Below are 18,601 nucleotides of genomic sequence, written 5' to 3'. Positions count from 1 at the left end.
AACACAGACCTGACTTTATTTCCTCACCCGTTTTAGTCGACATGGTTTCTCCCTCCCACAAGCCTTTTGGTTTGTTTCCAACATGGCGGCGCCCGTCAGGCACGTAGGGCATTACATCAACAAGAACAGCCGATTTCTGCTCAATAACCTCGACCAGTTACGGGGTCACAGGTGAGGGCGTTATTATATTTGAGTTTTAAACCAGAGTAGCGTTTAGCAGTCTTAGTTTTCCTTAAATTGTGCCTGCTGTATGACTGTGTCGAGTGAAACTGCAGCTAGCATCTGCATCCTCCGGCGAGAGGTCATGTAGAGATGTTCATAACCTACATCACTGAGCAAAGGCTTTGTCTCAGAAATTAAATTATGGACTACAGACTCTGATTTACACTCTGAAACTCTGTCAGTGGGAGAAGTGCTTGTCACTCATCCCCCATGACACTCTCTGTCTTCATTTTTTTCTGTAATGTGGACTGTATTTTCGACTTCCTTCATGGTTATATATTGTTGGTCTGCAACTTCTCTTGGTTTTAGCCATGTTTCTCTTTAACCTCTGTACTTGGCCGCCCAGTAGGACTTACAAACTTGAATTAACTAATGCAGCTAAAGGAACAGTTCACCCAAAATTCATGACATGCTGTTTTCCCAATTAACACCAGTGCAGTCTGTCTGTCCAGAAAGTTTCCGTGTGATTTGGCGAGGTTTCCAACGGTCCTTCCTCATGTCCTCTGGTGCCCCAGTGATATAGATGAGTTTGTTATAATGGGACACAAGTTGTCAAATAAATATATAATTTTTTAAAATGGCATAATCCACAGCTCAAGGGGACGAAGAGTTTTGCTGCGAGCTACTTCTCGCTAGAATTCTTGCTGTTTCTTGCAAAACAACACTCACAAATTGTCATCCATCTATCTGTCTTCAGTTTGTAGGCAGATAGATACATTTTTAGGCCCTCGCCCTCCATCGGAGAGAGGGCCTATTGTTTTTGTACCGGTTTTTTTTTTTTTTTCATTATTATTATTATTATTTATACGTGTCGTTAGGCCTTAATTTGACCCCCTAACCGTGCTCAAAAACTCACCAAATTTGGCACGCACCTCAGGTCTGGTGAAAAATTCGAGAAAATGGCAACTCGGACCCCCAAAGTGCAAAAATGGGCTCGCTAGCGCCACCTAGGCACAAAAAGGCACACGAAGGCGTCGAAGGCTTCGAGGGCGTCGTTTTTTCCATGGAGTTTGGCGTGAAGAGGCGCACACATGGCGCTAATTAGGCCCCTGGCGTCTAAAGTAAACGTCGCACGGCTTCGAAACTTACGCCGATGGAAAGAGGACGAAAATTCCTACAAAAATATGAAATTAATTTTTAAATTGGAACAAGTTTGTGGCCGCTGTGAAGACTTTTCCAACATTTTAGACCCTGGCGTCCTCTCCTCTGCACTCTGCCCGGTCATGTGACTCACTCTAGGCAACGGACAGTTCCGCAATATACACCCATTATAAACCGTCAGCGGGAGCAGAGAAAACAGTCAAACTAAAACTGCCATAACTCAAAAACGGTAAAAGATAGCAAAATTGTGTAAATACAAGATTTATAGAGCCGAGTCTTGTGCCTCATTTAAACTTTGAATAAAGTCTGTAACTGAAACGATGTCCGAGCGGCGTTACCTCAAACGGGTGTGCGTTTTTATCGATTTCTCCATTGGATTGAATGAGGATTTTTCTGTCTACCTGCATTTTGGTCTGATCATGACACAGATGCCAGTACTCATGTATTAGCGCAGTACTCATGTCACTCACACACTAGGACATCCTGGGCCTTTCAAAATAAAAGCCCAAAACTCTTTCCAACTGAAAGCACCGAAAAATACCCTTACAAATGGGAAAAATGGATAAATTGTCTGCACTTCAATGACACAAACATCGTCGCGGACCGGCACCGGTGCGAGGGCCGACCAACGCTGCTTGCAGCTTTAATTCTAGCTGTTCCTGTTGAATTTCTAACATGTACATTTTTGGTGGTTTGAGCTTCACAAACTAATACCCTTCCAGCCCCGTTGTATTGGGGTGAAGGGAAAAACAACAGGACACCTCGCCAAATCACAGTAAAACTATCTGGATGGATATATATTGCACTATGGGTAAGTGGGAATATATATATTTGTTTGTATGTTTATAAAATTTATTTTATTGTATTTGTTTATTTAGTATTTTTTTAAATTGTATTTTGTATTTTGGGTGAACTGTGCCTTTATAAAAAAGACCTGTCAGTGAATGGGACTGAAGGGTTTTCTGCAGAGAACTGTGGATGAGCACAAGGTGTAATTTTTCTCTGTTTATTTTGTACTTCTCTATTATCACCAGGGGTTTTGGCTGGACTACAGCTGTACTACAACAGTCCGCCACAGCTGAAAAAGGTAAGGTGGGATTTTTTTTCCCTCACTAACTTAATTTTTGCACCAAATTTTAAACGAGGAAACAGTGGACAGTCTCTGTATCATGCTTCTTATGCTGATTATGTCAATAGCAAAATCATACCTGTTTTGTCTTCACTGTTTCAGAGCCAACAGAATCAACAGAGGCTATTGTCATTCCCAGGAAGAAAACATGGTACATGCCTGAGTAACATGAAAGTGATGCAGCAAACAAGAAACAGCACATTTTTTATTTACTTTTTTAATATGTGAACAAAATACACCCAATAATATAAAACACATGAGATTATCCATTTGTAAAGATGCATCCCCTGTAATAAATCTGCCCATATGCATTATTTGTAAAGGTTATCTGTGCACCTCGAGACACATCCCACTCAGTGACTCAGTTAATGATGTTTCTTTCCAACAGGAGCAAAGAGGCAGTGCTGGAGGCTCTGGCCTCTACTGTCAACAGGGTGAGGGCTCCTTCACGTCTTTCACACCTCACTGTCTCTGTGTGTGCATTAGTTGGTTTATTTAATCTGCCCGTGTGTGTAATCTTTCATGGTTCATGTCTGTCCCTCTAGGACCCCACAGCTTATAAGTACCAGTTCCAGGATGATCCTTACCTCGCTCCCAGGACCTCCGCTGAGTTTGTACGTCAGCAATATACCAAGCTTTATGTTACATTACTCAGCTGCCTTTATGTCTTGCTCATTTTTTTTTTACTTGTAATAAAACAGTACTTAAAAACTGTTCTCAGTGCAACGTATCCTGTGCAAATGACTGTCTGACTAACAATCAGCAATCAGTGGTTCACTGACAGTTTGACCGGCATGTCTTTCTGTGTCTCTGCAGAAGCTCTTCTCTCTGTCTCAGGAGTCCGGCAGATCTGCAGCCAAGTACTTTATCAACAGTAACCCAAAGTTTTTCACCAAAGACTTTGCTGAGCCGCATATACCAGTAAGACACACAAACACATACACACAAGCCTTCCAGTAAATGTGCAAGATATGGGACTGGGAAGTGGACGGTCTCATTGATCTTTGGGGAGACTGTTGATGTCAAATCTTATTCTAGTAACACAGCAAATGTAATGTAACCTCTAATAAATGTCTGTGGTTTTGTTTCACTTCAGCTTTTAAACCATTGTCAGTCTAAAGTCCATGTAAAACTCTGGGTCTTGATTTAAAAAAAACAAACAAACAAACAAACATGATTATATGACTGTTGAGAAAATGTTTAATTGTATTTATTGGTTCTCCCTATTCTCTCTCTCTCTCTCTCTCTCTCTCTCTCTCTCTCTCTCTCTCTCTCTCTCTCTCTCCCTCCCTCTGTGTGTGTGTGTGTGTGTGTGTGTGTGTGTGTGTGTGTGTGTGTGTGTGTGTGTGTGTGCAGTGTCTGATGCCGGAGAAGGTGTCGTTGCTTCTCGAGGAGGTGAGCGAGGAGGCGCTGAAGGAGAGAATCAGCCTGCGGAAAGTTAAAGCTGCTGTTGATATGTATGATCAACTACTGCAAGCTGGTAAACACTCACACAAACACACACACACACACACACACACACACACACACACACACTGGAAAATATTGTAGTCATACTGACCATGTGTCCTCTGGCTAACTCCTGCAGGCACGGGGGTTTCCATGGAAACAACCCATGACCTGCTGGACCTGATCTGTCTGTACAGTGACAGGGAGCCTGTGCAGGAGGGAGGACCAGAGACGGAGGACGTGGTGAGACAGGAGGGATGTCCAGAGACAGGAAACACTGAGAGATTAGACTAGATTAGACTACATCAGATTAGACTACATTAGATGAGACTAGGCTAGATAAAACAACATTAGATTAGATTTGATTATCTTAGATTAAAGTTCAAACTGCATTGTTGCCACAAGAAATAAAAGAATACAGCAAATAAAAACTGTATATTAATAAGAACAATGCAAATTGGTGCATAAAACCTAACACAACAGGTAATCTCAACACTAGAAAGCATTACATAAGAAGTAATTCGTGAATGACAAACTGTGAAAAATAATTAAATTTACAGCATATATACATTGTTTATGACAACATTTGTAACAATATAACAGCACTACAACATAATGAGACAATGACATGACATAATATTAACCAGCAGCTAATAACATGTAATTCATGCTAATTTTCAACAATTATGATAAAAACAATAATGAACACTCAACACTTGGCACCTTGAGAGAAGGGATTGCAACATGATTCCCACAGTGCAGCATATATTATTTTAACATATATATAATTTATGTGAAGTGAAACCATTTTCATTCAAACCCGCAAGCCAGCTCCAGTGAGATCACAGTTATGGTTTTCAGCTATTAGTGTTTTATGCCTTAAACCACAAATGAACAGCAGACCTTTATCACAGCTGTCACTTTGATGTGAAATAGCAGGTAAACACAGGTGTTACTAATGTTACTAGTTAAGGTTCTGTTTCACTGAAGTGTAGCAGAGGCTCTCCAGTGAACCAGCATGAACAACAGCAGGACTCTGGCTCTGTTATGCAACACAACCCTCAGTAACATCTGTGTTTACCTGCTGTTTTATGACAAAATCACTGCTGTGAAAATTATTTTATTGGAAAATGTTGAAAACAAAACTCCCATACTGTTTTCCTGTAAGGAGGAAGAGTGCATAGGTAAGTACACTAAGGTGTGTGTGTGTGTGTGTGTGTGTGTGTGTGCAGGAGTCAGCAGAAGAAGCGAACAGGAGTAAAGGGAGGATTCGTCGGGCGTCAGACTTCCTCAAGACCATCTGGAGAGAAAACAACAACGCAGAGAGAATCTTTAACCTGCTGCCAGAGAGAGACACGCACTGTTACTCTGCTCTGATCAGAGGCATGATCAGGGTGAGGAGGCCTTGGCTACTGTTGTTGGCAGGGGTGTCGGACACATGTTTGGCATTGCACTGGTTCTTTAGGTCTTTGTGCACATCAGTGTCTTTGCTGCTCCATTCCAGCACTTTACCAACCTGTAAAAATGTCTTAATTAATGTGGGTTCCTTTCAGAATCCCCTCATCTGTTATCTGTCACAAGCTTCTTACATCATATATGAGTTTAATTCCTCAATTTGTGTGTGTTTCCCCAGCACGGAGCCTATGTGAAAGCCTTTGACATGTACACAGACATGCTGAACAACAGAATGACTGGTGAGTCGTGATAGAAAAGGCTCAGTAGCACACTGATGTAACATTTATAACTTTAGTCTGTTTTCAAATCTTTTTTGTCAGTTACATTCAGGTGTAAAGGTCACCTGTAGGTGTGATAAACCTGGAAAAATCTAACTCAAAGGTTGTAAAAACATTTTTTGTCAAACTCCATTTAGGTGCAACTGTATCAGACTGTGGCACAGCTCTTTGCAAACCTGTTGTTTGCTTTTGGTGTTTTGCCATGGATGCCATATATTGTATAAATTCATCAAAAGAAAGTGTGTCCACATATAGAGATCATGTCCCAAAACAGTTAGTTTCCATCTGTCCTTTTATATACCGCCCGATCATAGGAATCATTTGGAATTGTGCTGTTTTGACATATTTTTGGTTTAAAATTAAAAATCTATAGGCATCTTGGATGAAAACTCTTCTCTTGCTCTAACTCTTGTTATTTTTTGTTCAAATCTGTGGGTATTACAAGTCTATGTCTAAAATTTCTGCCGTCTCCTCTGCAGCGGACGTCCGCATCTTCAACGCTCTGATCTCAGGAGCTCCAGAAGTCAGAGAGAAATACAACGAGAGATGGGACCTCATCGCTGTAAGACCCTTCACTTCTCACAGCAGAAATTATGCACCGTCATGTGCCCACAGAAACATGCTGCATTTACTATTAACCCTGTTTTCTTGAAATGAAAGAAGGGTAGCGTCTTTTTCTTGTTTTGATATCAGGAAATCAGTCATGAGGCTGAAGTCGGTTTCTGACTCACAGCTTCTTATTTTGTGCGAATTTGAGGGAAAATGTAAATCGGTTGGTAACTCATATGACGTGCACACCTTTTTCACTTTGACTGTGTAGAATAATGTATTTTATCATCATTCGGTTAAATTCATGTATGCCAAAAACTATCACACATGTTGGCAAATGTAAATGGAAAAGATATCCAGTGAACAAGAACGGTCAAAAAACAAGAAAAGATCTCATCACAAAAAATAAAATCTTTTACAATTAAAAAAATAATAATGGATTTTAACCATCTCTGGAGATGAAGTTAAGTGATTGAAAGAGGCTATGTTTTGCTTTATCACTGGAGTTCAGAAGTCCTAACTCAGCCTGGAAATTGCAAATTATGACACACATTCTGTTTTCGTCCCTTGAAATATTTCTACAGACCTCTAATACAGTTTGTGTGTCCATGTGCAGGAGCTGCTGAACCAGATGAATCAGCAGAAGGTGCAGCCCAACCTGCTGACCTTCAACAGCGTTCTCAAAGCCCTGAGACGCTGCGGCTCTCTGGCCAGAACACAGGCTCTCCACACACTGAGTGAGATGAAGGCTCTGGGGATAGGTCAGTGTGCACCAGCAGGATGTGATGTGTGATTTGTGTATATGCGCTGCCCGGGAGTGGCACACCAGATGTCACCGTGCTGCTGTGCAGTGACAATAAAGACATTTTCTTCTGTTCTACTCCATGTGCACACAAACAAACAGGTTTTATTACCATTAAGAATAGGTTTTGTTTTTCTGTGTCACTTCTAGCTTTGCCTGCCTTGAACATAGAATATAATTAGATATACAAATATATCAAATGCAAAGGGTCCTTATAATTACCCAAAAGTAACAGTGCTCAATTTACCTGGAGGTGGGAACTTTTGGGTACATTTTGGTAACTTTGGGTGAATTTGGGACCCAGTACAAACAGATGACACCCAAAGTTTCATTGTTATTCACATCCACAGATGCACCTTATGCCTGCTCATATTACCAACTCAAGACCCACTAGTATTTTAACACTTTCTGTCAGCTCAGATAAGGGGCGCTGCAGTAGCTCACGGGGTAAGAGCGTGCACCGCTTGTTAAGGCTGAGTCCTGATCACAGCATCCAGGGTTCAAATCCAACATCAGGCCATTTGCAAATAAAGCAGAAATGCTGTTCAGATAATTAAAGTATCATATAGAAATAGATGGTTTAGATGGGCGAGTGAGGTTAGTGTGACCCCGTTAGTATATTTTGCTGTGTATATCTCCATGTTAATTGTGTGTGTGTGTGTGTGTGTGTGTGTGTGTGTGTGTGTGTGTGTGTGTGTGTGTGTGTGTGTGTGTGTGTGTGTGCGCGTGCAGCTCCCAGCCTGGCATCCTTCGACCATACCTTAGCAGCCTTCTATAAAGCAGGTAAACACAGTGATATTACACTGCATGTTAACATTATTGATATGCCCTCTCTCCCTCTCTCTCTCTCTCTCTCTCTCTCTCTCTCTCCCTGTATGTTAAGTTGTATTAAGCTGTTGTTTCTCTCTAAAGCCTCCCCGACCCAGGGCCAGACTGACCTTTTACAGGAAGTGATGTCAGAGCTGGCGGGAAGCAGCTTCACCTGCCAGGACCCTGATGATGGTAAGCTGTGGAGTGTTGTTAGCATGCAGGGGTTTAATAGTACAGATTACCACCCATATCTCCCTTTGTAAGTAAAAACAGATCGTAAATACCTTTTAAATATAAAAAGAAATGACTATTGATCTAGTATTTCTTGTTTCTCTCCTCTCCAGTTCTATTCTTCTCCAACGTCATGAGAATAGTAAGTCATTTGGTTGTTGTTTGTGAAATAAAATATTGCATTAATTCTAGTTATTTTAATACCAGACATTTTTCACTGTGCGGTGAAAATGTGCTTGTGCCGCATGTCCTGTCTTGGATTAACACACAGCAGAATGAATCGTCCACTGTGTGCATCCTATCTGCTGTATTGACCCCAGCTGGGCTTTTGCCATGTATCATTCTGCTGTGTAGATAATCTTTAGTAGGAGCAGGTCAGCATCTGTCTGATCCACTTTTCTCTCTTCCTGTGTTTGGAATCAGTGCTTGGATAATAAAGATATAGAGCTGGCCTACAGAGTCCAAAGTCTAGTGGAAGCCGGGGAGAACTGGAGGCTTCTGGGAGACTCCCACCAACAGACTATTTACTAGTAAGTATAAAACCACTCCACCACCCTAAAGCTATTCCCATTAACCTCTGCTTTTAGTCTGGTGGTGGCCATTTTGGTTTTTCCAGCTTATTTACCTAAACATTTGCAATTTGAAATAGTACATCAGTTTAACGGGCCCGTCTATCACTAGTCCCCCCTCTACAGGCAGACAGTGTACTGGGATGTTTTGACAATTATGGAAAATTATACAAGTAGCGCCCCCTTCCTTTTTTGTGGCACAAAGCGATCAAGAAAATTCTCACCACCTCTCTCCCCCTGCTCTCTCTGTCCTCTCATCCTCCTCTCCAGTGGTCGCTTCTTCAGCCTGCTGTGTATGATGGAGCACATCGACGTGGTATTGAAGTGGTACCGAAAACTCATCCCCTCGGTCAGTACTCCCACCTCTGCTCCGCCGCACTGCCCAAAATCTGTTAGATATTACAAAGAATGGCGTGCAAGTGTATTGTTGCTTTTGTACAGTTAAATGTCCATAGGAGTCAGATACCAGAGGAGGCACTTGTGCTTTATGGGGGTTAACATTAACTTTACAAAGTATTGTTATCTTATGTGTTTTTCTGTTTCTAGCTGTACTATCCAAATGTGCAAGGAATGAGAGACCTGCTTCAGGCTCTGGACACAGACAGTCGCCTGGACCTTCTCCCTACTATATGGAAAGGTAGGCTCAATGCTAATACTTGACAATTGACTGCAAATGTTTCAGCAAACGTTATCTTTGCTAAAACTGACAGTTGGGTATCTGAGTTGCCACTGGTAAAACGTTGTGGCACACATGAACATACTGAGCATCAGGATTGTGTCACATCGTCTTCATCACTATCACTTTTCTCTCCTGAGAAGTTTGTTTTTCTCTGTTGGCAGTCTTATAATCACTTGATTCTGGCTGTTTGACCTTGTCTTTGGTGCTTCCTACCACACATCAGCTTTTGGACATCTTCTTCCTATCACAAGGAGACTCGTAAAGTCATAAAGTATAAAGGCTATGGAGAGTGAATGAAGGTTTTCCCCTTTGTGGTTGGTAGGCCTGGCAATGTGGACAAAATGAAATGCCACAATATTTTTGACCAAATCCCTCGATATCGATCTTGTAACAATATTGTGGGACTATTGGTGCCTTCACAAAATATTTACATAATTAGATTATTCAGAATGAATTACTAGTAATGCCTAAAAGCAAGTAATCACATAGCAAGAACTGTCAAATAGGTTCAGAAAATATATCACTTGACCATAATCCAATCCAAAATCCTAGACGATATCTAGTCTCATTACGATATTGATATAATATCGACATATTGCCCAGCCCTAAGTATGGGCGGGACTTATTTGCGCTCCATTTCTTTACTGGGCAATTCCTTGGTATAAACAGGAAGAAGGCGTGGAAGAGAAAATTCTGCTGTGTCCACTGTAATTGACAATATTGTTCTGTTTATATCTGTCGTTCATGGGCTGTGAGAAGTCACACGTACAGTATCTCTCTATTTTTATCAATCTATTCTAATCTGCTTGTTTTCCAGATATCCAGTTGCTGGGTCATGCTAACAAGTCAGAACTGATAGAGGAGCTGCTGGCCCTGATGGCCAGAGAGACACACAGTCCTGAGGTCAGTAGAGACGTGTGTAATTACATTACTGTGGCCAGTGCTGAGTGCTGACATCATTCCCAATGCAGTTTGACATTTGTCATTTTTGCATCATTTGACTGCAGTGCAACATGGAAGGTGACTCAGAAAGTGTTTTCGTGGCTGTATTTCTGAACACACACACATGTCCTCTGTGTGTGTGTGTGTGTGTGTGTGTGGGTCTGTCTCAATGTCTGTCTGTCTCCAGGTTCAGGAGTCTTTTGCAGTGTGTGCTCTGGATGTAAAAAGTGTGTTCAATGGAGACAGAGGGACACTCAGCCTCGAGTGGAGCACCTCGGCCCTCTGCCACATCACCTCCCTGCTGCTCCGAGCCAAAAGGACTCAAGAAGCCTGGTGAGGAACACGGATCATGCACATATACAGTATCTGTCTATCAGTGCGGGGGCTTCAGGCTTCTGGTCCAGTCTGGCCCTGATACAGCCCACCAGTGTGAAAGTGAAAACCATCTGACCTCTCCTCCTCTCTCCAGGGAGATGCTGCAGCTCTTCAAGGCCAAGAACCGAGTTCCTTCGTAAGTTTCCACCTGAACTACAACCACCCAGAAAACACTCCACATCAATTTTTGTCTCTGACAGTTTCTTGTTTTGCTTCGATGGGCAGCAGGGATCTACATGTCACTCGGTCAGCTGTTATGTCTAGAGCAGCATATCTCAACGTCCATTTTGGTGATGGCAGAGAAAATTTTGTTCTAACATTAATGTTGGCTGGAGGATGAAACCTGTCAGTCTGGGTGACCCCATGACCTTCCATCTCACATGATCACAGAGCTCTTAAAAGAGTGTTTCACATTCTCTGCTTTCAGCCTTTGCATTTTATATGAACAAGAAGCTGATTAATTTTATGTTTTAGGTTATTAACCAGGACAAGGAGGACAAGTTGACAGAACAATTCAATTTATTGCTGTGAATAGTGTAATCAAAGGACTGGATTCTAATCATTCATTCAGAATTTTCTTCTTAGAGAGCTGCCAAAAATGCCACATCCATGTCACATTGGATTTCCTGTACATATGAACTACCAACTGGGAAAATAACATTCACTTTAATCTGCTTGTGGTAATTAGTGGCTCAGAATTGCAGAAGCAATTTTTTTTTAATGCATTTCGGGTGTGCTCATGTATGTGCATGTATGAATGTATGTGTATGTACAGGTGTATATGTATGTTTGTGTGTATGTGTATGCATGTATATGTATGTATGTATGTATGCATGCATATATATATATATGTATATATATGTATGTGTATGTATATGTATGTATGTGTGTATGTATATGTATATATATGCAGATGTGTATGTGTGTGTATGTGTATGTACGTGCATATGTATGTATATGTACATTGAAATGTACATATGTGCATATATTTGAAATGTATATAGCCTAGATGTTTCTTCTTTTTTTTTTTTTTTTTCATTTCTTTGATGTATGATGTATGCATTCCTCAATGCTAAGGTGCCTACAAGGAACCTAAGGATGTTAGGGGTAGGGAGATGGGAAGGAAGGGGATGTCAGGCAGTCACATACTACATAGGAGACTGACGAGTTTGCATAAGAATTATGTATGTTAAATATGTGAACTGACCTGTTATTAATTGTGGAAAATAATAAAAATTTGGTCACAAAAAAAGAATTGCAGAAGCAGGATTTAACTTAAAGTTATAGCCATGAAGTGTCATCCTGTTGTTGTGCTTCTCCCAGTGAGACATGAAGGCAGTATCAAATGCTCCAGTCCACATGGCTGTTTGTGACTTCCTGTGTTTCTGCTGCTGTCTTCTTTTGTAGCGAGGAGCTGATGAACGAATTCCTGTTGGAGTGCCATGCAGCCGGCGCCCCCGACAGGGCGGTGGAGCTGGTTCAGCTGTCTGCAGCCTTCTGTCTGCCAGCAACACCGCGACTGGCCCAGCAAACACTCAAGGACTTTGACCTGACTGATGAGCAGAGGTGAGCAATACAGATCATCATTATAATTAATAGTAGTAGTAGTAGTAGTAGTTGTTGTATGACAAGAGCAAACATACCATGTTGACTGTTTAAAAGAACAATTTTATTGTTTGATAAGGGTTAAAGTCAAATTTCATTCATGTACACATCTTGATCCTGCACATTTTAAAAAGCTTAACTGCTTGCCAGTGGAAAAAAGACCATTCATATTAAGATGCTGCTCACGTTTAACTCAAAATTGTTAAAAATATGATACCAGAGTACTCGATTATTTCTCAGTGGCCTTTGGGCTTTATTTTGTTTTCATGCTTAGTGATTTTTAATGAATGTTATGGCTGCAGTGTAGTGTTAAATATGTTTTTAATCACTACGTAAATACATAAATTCATTCATTCTTTGATTTGGTTTACAGACAGCTTACAGTAAATCTAAAAAAAAGCCCATAGAAAGAGAAACTGTACATGGTGGAAAATCAAGTATGGCATACACGGATGGTCCTGGAGGCAGAGCAAGACGTGATGGATAGATGTTTTGTTGGGAAATAATATGAAATACTGGGATGTTGCCAGACTTTAGGGGTTGATGAATTGATGCCTTGGGGGAAATGCAGGGGGAAAGCTTGTGTTTTGATCCCAGGACAGCAGTGTCATTTGGCTCCAGAAGCGTGAGCCGACCCGAGGGCAGATACTCGGTTTTGTTCGTGCCTCTCTGCCCCCATTATTTCTTGATGGTGATGTATTATCTGTATTTATTTCTGCCCCTCTAGAAACTGTATCTTGTTTCTCTGTCCCATCCAGGGCTGCATTGTCTGAGCTGGAGTCTGCAGGAGAGCCCACTGACTGAGTGAGAGCACTCGCTGGATCCCGGCCAGTCAGCATAACACCTGGGCTTTTGTAAAGCAAGACAAGAACCTGCTTTTTAACCCTTCATTGTCCAGACTTCATAGGTCGTCCATGTTTATCATGCAGTGAGGCATCAGATCTGGTAAACTGTTAAAAAGCAGTGGACAAGAAATCTAGCAGATTTCCTTTGTTCATATGTTTCAATATCTGTGTAATAAAAGTACAGTATGTGTGACATAAATGAAATTTCAGGCTTTTATCTGCTGTCTTATGGTGTCAGGGAAAGGACAAAACAACAGGGCTGAATATGTGTGCGTGTGTGTGTGTGTGTGTGTGTGTGTGTGTGTGTGTGTGTGTGTGTGTGTGTGTTTTCAGCTTTATTAATTCATCATTACACATTTAATAAGCTGATTGGACATAGTGACATGCATTCACTAATTTGAGAGTTTTGAGAGAAGCTTCACTGAAACTAAAAGTCTTGTCCAGTTTTATGATGATGCATTAAATAGGTATTGGTAGATAGGTAAGTTTGCCAAAAAATAATATTTCTTCTTTGGTAGAAGACTTGAAAAGTGCAACAAATGAAAAGGATGTACCAAGGCACTCTGACTTCATGTAAAACAATTATTTTAGAGTATGGCAACAAATATTGACCATCATCATCATCATCTTCATCAGTCTAACAAGCTCAAAACTGGATCCTGTTACATAAATAGCAGTTCATTGGTCTGCATTACACCTGTGTGTAATTGGATAGGCAATGACATCATGTATCCAACAGAGGATGCTAGGACAATAACATATGTCCAACAAAGACACATTACAATTACATCTGATACTCGAATACATTCATTCATTCATTCATCTTCTAAACCGCTTATCCTCACTAGGGTCGCGGGGGGGTGCTGGAGCCTATCCCAACGCACATAGAGTGAAGGCAAGGAAACACCCTGGACAGGTCGCCAGTCCATCGCAGTACTCGAATACATCTTATGTCCAATGAAGATCTGGAGCACTTGTTGATAGACAAAAGAATAACAACAAAATCAAATATCTAATAAGGGATGAAATTTGAAGTATAATAGCATATACCCAATAATGCAAATTCCAACAAATGTATCAAAAGATGTTACATCATATGCCCACTAGAGGTCTGCTAATGTCCGGTAAAGAGAGTTAGAGCAAACGCTGGTTGCTCATAGAGAATCCCATATAAAAGGAAGCAGGACAGCAGCATATATCCAGTTAAAATTATTTTGGCTACAAGAGTTACATCAGATGATCAGTTTGATGCTCTTGAGATCATGTTTTTTCCAACTGTTCATCTGTCTTTCAGAGTATCAGAGCCAAGCAGCACTTCTTGTCTTTACTGGTTTTCAACGTACTATCATACTTTGCTCAAGTCGATGAAGAGATCTGATTAGCATGTTTGAAATAGCCACAAAAATCTCAGTAATGTAACAATTCCAGACTTACAATATTACTTGGATTTCTTGCAAAATTACTATCTGTCTTTTAATTTAAATGTAATAACCATTTGTGGAGAGATCAACAAGAGACACATTTTCCTCCATTTATGAGAATTTGATCAGTCGTCTGGAGAAGTTGGTGAATATCGCTGTGCAAATGGTTCATAGGAATAATAATGCCAGAATGTATTGTTCCACTCTGACGTTTGTGGAAGGTCATGCACGAGTCATGGGAACCCTGTTTGATGTTGTCTGAAGACCCTGGCTCATATTACATGATCAAATGTGGTTACATATTGGTGAGGTGTACACTGTTAATGATAATACTGCCTTGAAGGAGCCTCAGAATCCATAATCATAAAACAAGAGGCTGTGAGGGGGGAAAAATAGGCTGTGGATGAGAACTGACCAACTTCCTAAAAACGCTGATAAGTAACTTCCTCAAAACTCTGCCAGTGTTTGATACTCAACCAACGCCAACTACACAGGTTCACAGATGGTTGTGTGTGTCTGTGTGTGCATGCATGAGTCTGCACACTGTAACCTTGTTATAGACTACATGTCTGGACAACTGTCTAAGGTGTGTGTGTGTGTGTGTAATTTTTTTTTGTGAGGGGGATAATCTCAACTTCAGCTCTGTATCACTCCGACTTTCTAACTCAAGTTGAACCAGTGTTTACTTGTATTATGTCAGAATTAAGCTCTAAGATATATTATTCAAATGTAATTTCACTGACATTTTTACAAATAAGACATATTTTTTTGTGCGGTATGACTGCACAGGTTTGTGTGTGTGTTTGTCTCTACATGCCTGAACAGGTGTGTATTTCAGAACTGCGGAGACTCTGAAAGTTTTTTCCCCAGCCAATCAGCAGTTACGCTGGCAGAATGACCAAATAAGGCCAAGTGGGCTAAACAGAGAGTTGAGGGTGTGCATTTTAAGATAGGTGTGGTCTGTGGATAGAGTGCATTGTTCCTCAGAAAACCTGCCTGAAGCCCCACATATACACACACACACACACACACACACAAACATGTTCACACACTCACTGACACACTGATAAACACACCAATGTTACCTGCTCTACCCACAACACATTAACTTGCCACTCTGTCGTTTTGCTTTTTGACCTCCCTACAGCCACACACACCTAATGCTTTCTCTCTCGCTCCACCATACAGGTATTCATTCTTGCTTGCTCTCACACACTCAACAGATGGGGGTGGGGTCTGGTTGTAAAGAACTTCACAAGAATAGCCCAAAGGCAGATCTTCATTTTACATGTACGCTCTTGGAGCAAATCTTGCACATTTCTTCAGCTCTTCATGTTTTTTTTTTTTTTTTTCTGGAATGAATTTGCAACTAGCCTACAAGATGTGTGACTGGGTTGATCACACGTTTGGCCCATTCTTTTGGACGTGGGTGTCGTTCAGGAGTAGAATGGCCCTGAATGAACAGGCGCATTGAGATGGGAAGAATGGGAGGTGAATCAAGTGTAAAGTTACCCAAAACAATGGCTGCTGCTTTCACTTGGAGGAAGGCAAATGTGTCTCAAAGTAGGTTGTGTGCAGCGTGCAGTGAAAAAGGAAAAAAATACTCTGTAACGGACCAGCCCATCAGGAGTAGCAGACATTGTGTTCTCCCACTCCTGTTTGAAACATAAAGGCACTGTACTGCATTGGAGTTCAGAGGTCAAAGCTGTTCACAAACACAGGATATGATGGAACGTCCTGTGATGCTGATAATCTCCTGCATGCTGTTTTTTTGAAACAGTTCTTCCTGATGCCTTCTTGGTTTCAGACAAAAACTGACATTAGACGAATAGGAGATTTTCTCATCTTCCAAGTTACCCTGATGAGGAGGAGAGGAAGGGGGTTACAGTGGAAGATGAGCAGAAAGAAGAAAAGTGGTCATATTGGCAGGAAGGGACGGAAAGAAGTGGGGATGAAAGAGAAGGAAATGGACATTAGTGAATATTAGTGATTGTATCATTCATGAAATGGACAGTCCTTGTAATACGGCTCATTCCTCTGTAGATGTCGCTCTAATGAGGCGAGCCTGTGAACTGCACATTGCTTGTTGTCTGGGACATTAGGTTTGTCTGTCTTGAAGGGAAGTGGAAGTTCATGGTGGCCATCTTCCTTCTGCCTTATACCCTTTTTCACCTTGGATAAGAAAAGAAGGTCTTTCTGAGAAACTGGATTATCATCCATGGAATGATCTGTAAAGCCGAGAGCCTTGATTACGTCTGTCAGAAGGATCTCACTGACATGAGGTCTGCACAGAAAGCGTACTTCTTTCTTAAGCTCAACTGACAAGATCTGCTTCCTTCAACAGGAAGTCTACAAATTCTCTAAATGGTGGGTACCCAACGTTTGCTTGTCTGGCTTCCATTGCTTTGCGGTTCCATCTGGATACCAACCAATCTGGCAATCTCAGTAGGATTTTTTGACTCTGATTGCAGTTATCGAGAACTTCCAAAGTCTTCATATGGGGCATTGTGGCCTCGCAGCTTTTGAGGAAGTCTACAAACTCTTAGCTCTCAACCATCTTTAGAGCTTATTTTTGGCGATCCATTCAGCTTGTCTCTGAAAGACTTTCCAATTATGAATGGGTCTCCAAAACATTTTTTCATCAGCTCTGAGTCATATGCTGCTTCAGTGCCGAGTAGGAAAAATCCTTCAATGGCCTTCCTTGCAGCACCGCTTGGTATTTTCTTAGATAATGCAATTTTTCATTCTTTGGATTGTTTTTCCTATCTATTTATGTTTCAAAGGATAGTTGCCAGTCGTTGAATTCTGAAGGATTTCCAGTAAATAACGTAGGCTCTGATGTTGGAAGGCAGTTGGCACTAATAGCTTCTGCAAGAGGACTATCAGCTATCAGCTTCTTTCCTGTAACAAGAACAAGTGCTTCACCAGGAGGTTTCTTCTCCAAAATGAATAAAATGGATTTGGAATAGGAAACAACGTGATTTTGAGTGGCGACTCACAGCTGAAAAAATACTTTGAGGGATGTACAACAACACACATTTGTCTGGGATTCATAATCAAACACCCCTTCATTATCAAACTGGCAGGACAACTTTTTCCCTAGAACTGCCAGTCTACCACCACACAACACCGCTCTGCATCCCATATTCACTTGTTTTCCGTAAACACACCAAGCAGGTGAACGAACATTAAAAAACAGCTTTGCTGTAAAGTGACAGCTCCAGGAAAGGAATTCGATTCATCATTTTGAAAGGCAGCGGGTTGGAAAAAGCACTGATAATCAATTGCAAACAAATTTGTGTTTGTTATTTTAACACTTGTTTTCAGCTTCGGGCTGATAATAAGAGCCCAAACTTAAGTCAACTGAGGCTAAGTAAATGATGCAAAATATATAGCTTTTTGGTGATTTATTCCTTTAAGCTGCTGGGAGTATTACATATTTATAACAGTGATGTTTAAGAAATACTTGACGAATGAATGCTCTGCTCCCTGTTTATTCACTTTAACCACGCTGATGGGAACACTGGGCGCTAGAAACTTCATTCATGCATTCAGTCTCCTTTGGTGAATGCAACTCAGTCTCCTTCAAGATCGATCATCCCAGTCATCTTCAGTCAGTTATTTTATTGTCTAACGGTCTGCAGTTTGAGTTGTGATGTTGATGAAATTTTTGTTGAGTTGATAGCATTGTCTTGTGCCACTCAGTGTGATCAGTGACTGTACAGGAAGAGTCCCATCAGGGGCAAATGACAGTGTTACAGAGCTTAATGCTTAACTAAGGTTAACCTGGGTGGAAATATGTACACATTACCACCAGCATACATACATATACACATATGACAGTCTGCAAATACTGTCTGCTGTGCGTGTGTGCATGCATGTGTGTGTGTGTGTGTGTGTGTGTGTGTGTGTGTGTGGTTTATGAGTCACAACATGTGTTTAAACCATTTACCTCATCCTGCCAAAACTTCACAATGGATAGTCTGTCCATCTTACTCTCTCTGTATCTTTATCTGCCTGTCTGTCTGTCCCTCTGTCTCTCTCTCTCTGTCTCTCTCTCCCACTCTCTCTCTCTCACTTCCATGTGAAGAAAGGGATTGTACACCACTGGAGGTTTCCCCTTTTCCTGGTTGTTGCAG

General features: G+C 41.2%; 1 protein-coding gene across 2 annotated transcripts; it reads left to right on the top strand.

Annotated features, from left to right (window-relative positions):
* Nucleotides 1-30: 30 nt before the first annotated feature.
* Nucleotides 31-13,258, top strand: ptcd3 (pentatricopeptide repeat domain 3). Of its 2 annotated transcripts, none has more exons than XM_030061887.1 (23): nt 31-171; nt 2,358-2,410; nt 2,564-2,603; nt 2,841-2,886; nt 2,998-3,066; nt 3,269-3,373; nt 3,809-3,932; nt 4,041-4,144; nt 5,134-5,295; nt 5,535-5,595; nt 6,114-6,196; nt 6,800-6,944; nt 7,718-7,768; nt 7,898-7,987; nt 8,140-8,168; nt 8,450-8,556; nt 8,866-8,944; nt 9,142-9,232; nt 10,092-10,177; nt 10,404-10,549; nt 10,686-10,727; nt 11,999-12,157; nt 12,955-13,258. In XM_030061887.1, the coding sequence occupies exons 1-23, from the start codon at nt 83-85 to the stop codon at nt 12,998-13,000; spliced, it is 2,007 nt and encodes a 668-aa protein (XP_029917747.1). In that variant the 5' UTR covers nt 31-82; the 3' UTR covers nt 13,001-13,258. The 2 variants fall into 2 exon arrangements, with proteins under 2 accessions (XP_029917747.1, XP_029917746.1); XM_030061886.1 differs by having other exon boundaries at nt 2,555-2,603.
* The last annotated feature ends 5,343 nt before the right edge of the window (nt 13,259-18,601 follow it).

Source organism: Myripristis murdjan, chromosome 10 (genome assembly GCF_902150065.1).
Source record: "Myripristis murdjan chromosome 10, fMyrMur1.1, whole genome shotgun sequence".
NCBI lineage: Eukaryota > Metazoa > Chordata > Actinopteri > Holocentriformes > Holocentridae > Myripristis > Myripristis murdjan.
This window is presented reverse-complemented; position numbering and strand designations above follow the sequence as displayed.

Bases quoted from the DNA above. Each gene is read 5' to 3' on its own strand.
- ptcd3 (XM_030061886.1), top strand. From the start codon at position 83: ATGGCGGCGCCCGTCAGGCACGTAGGGCATTACATCAACAAGAACAGC. The intron at 4,145-5,133 runs GTGAGACAGGAG...GTGTGTGTGCAG, and splicing joins GACCAGAGACGGAGGACGTG to GAGTCAGCAGAAGAAGCGAA. The intron at 7,769-7,897 runs GTAAACACAGTG...TTCTCTCTAAAG, and splicing joins AGCAGCCTTCTATAAAGCAG to CCTCCCCGACCCAGGGCCAG.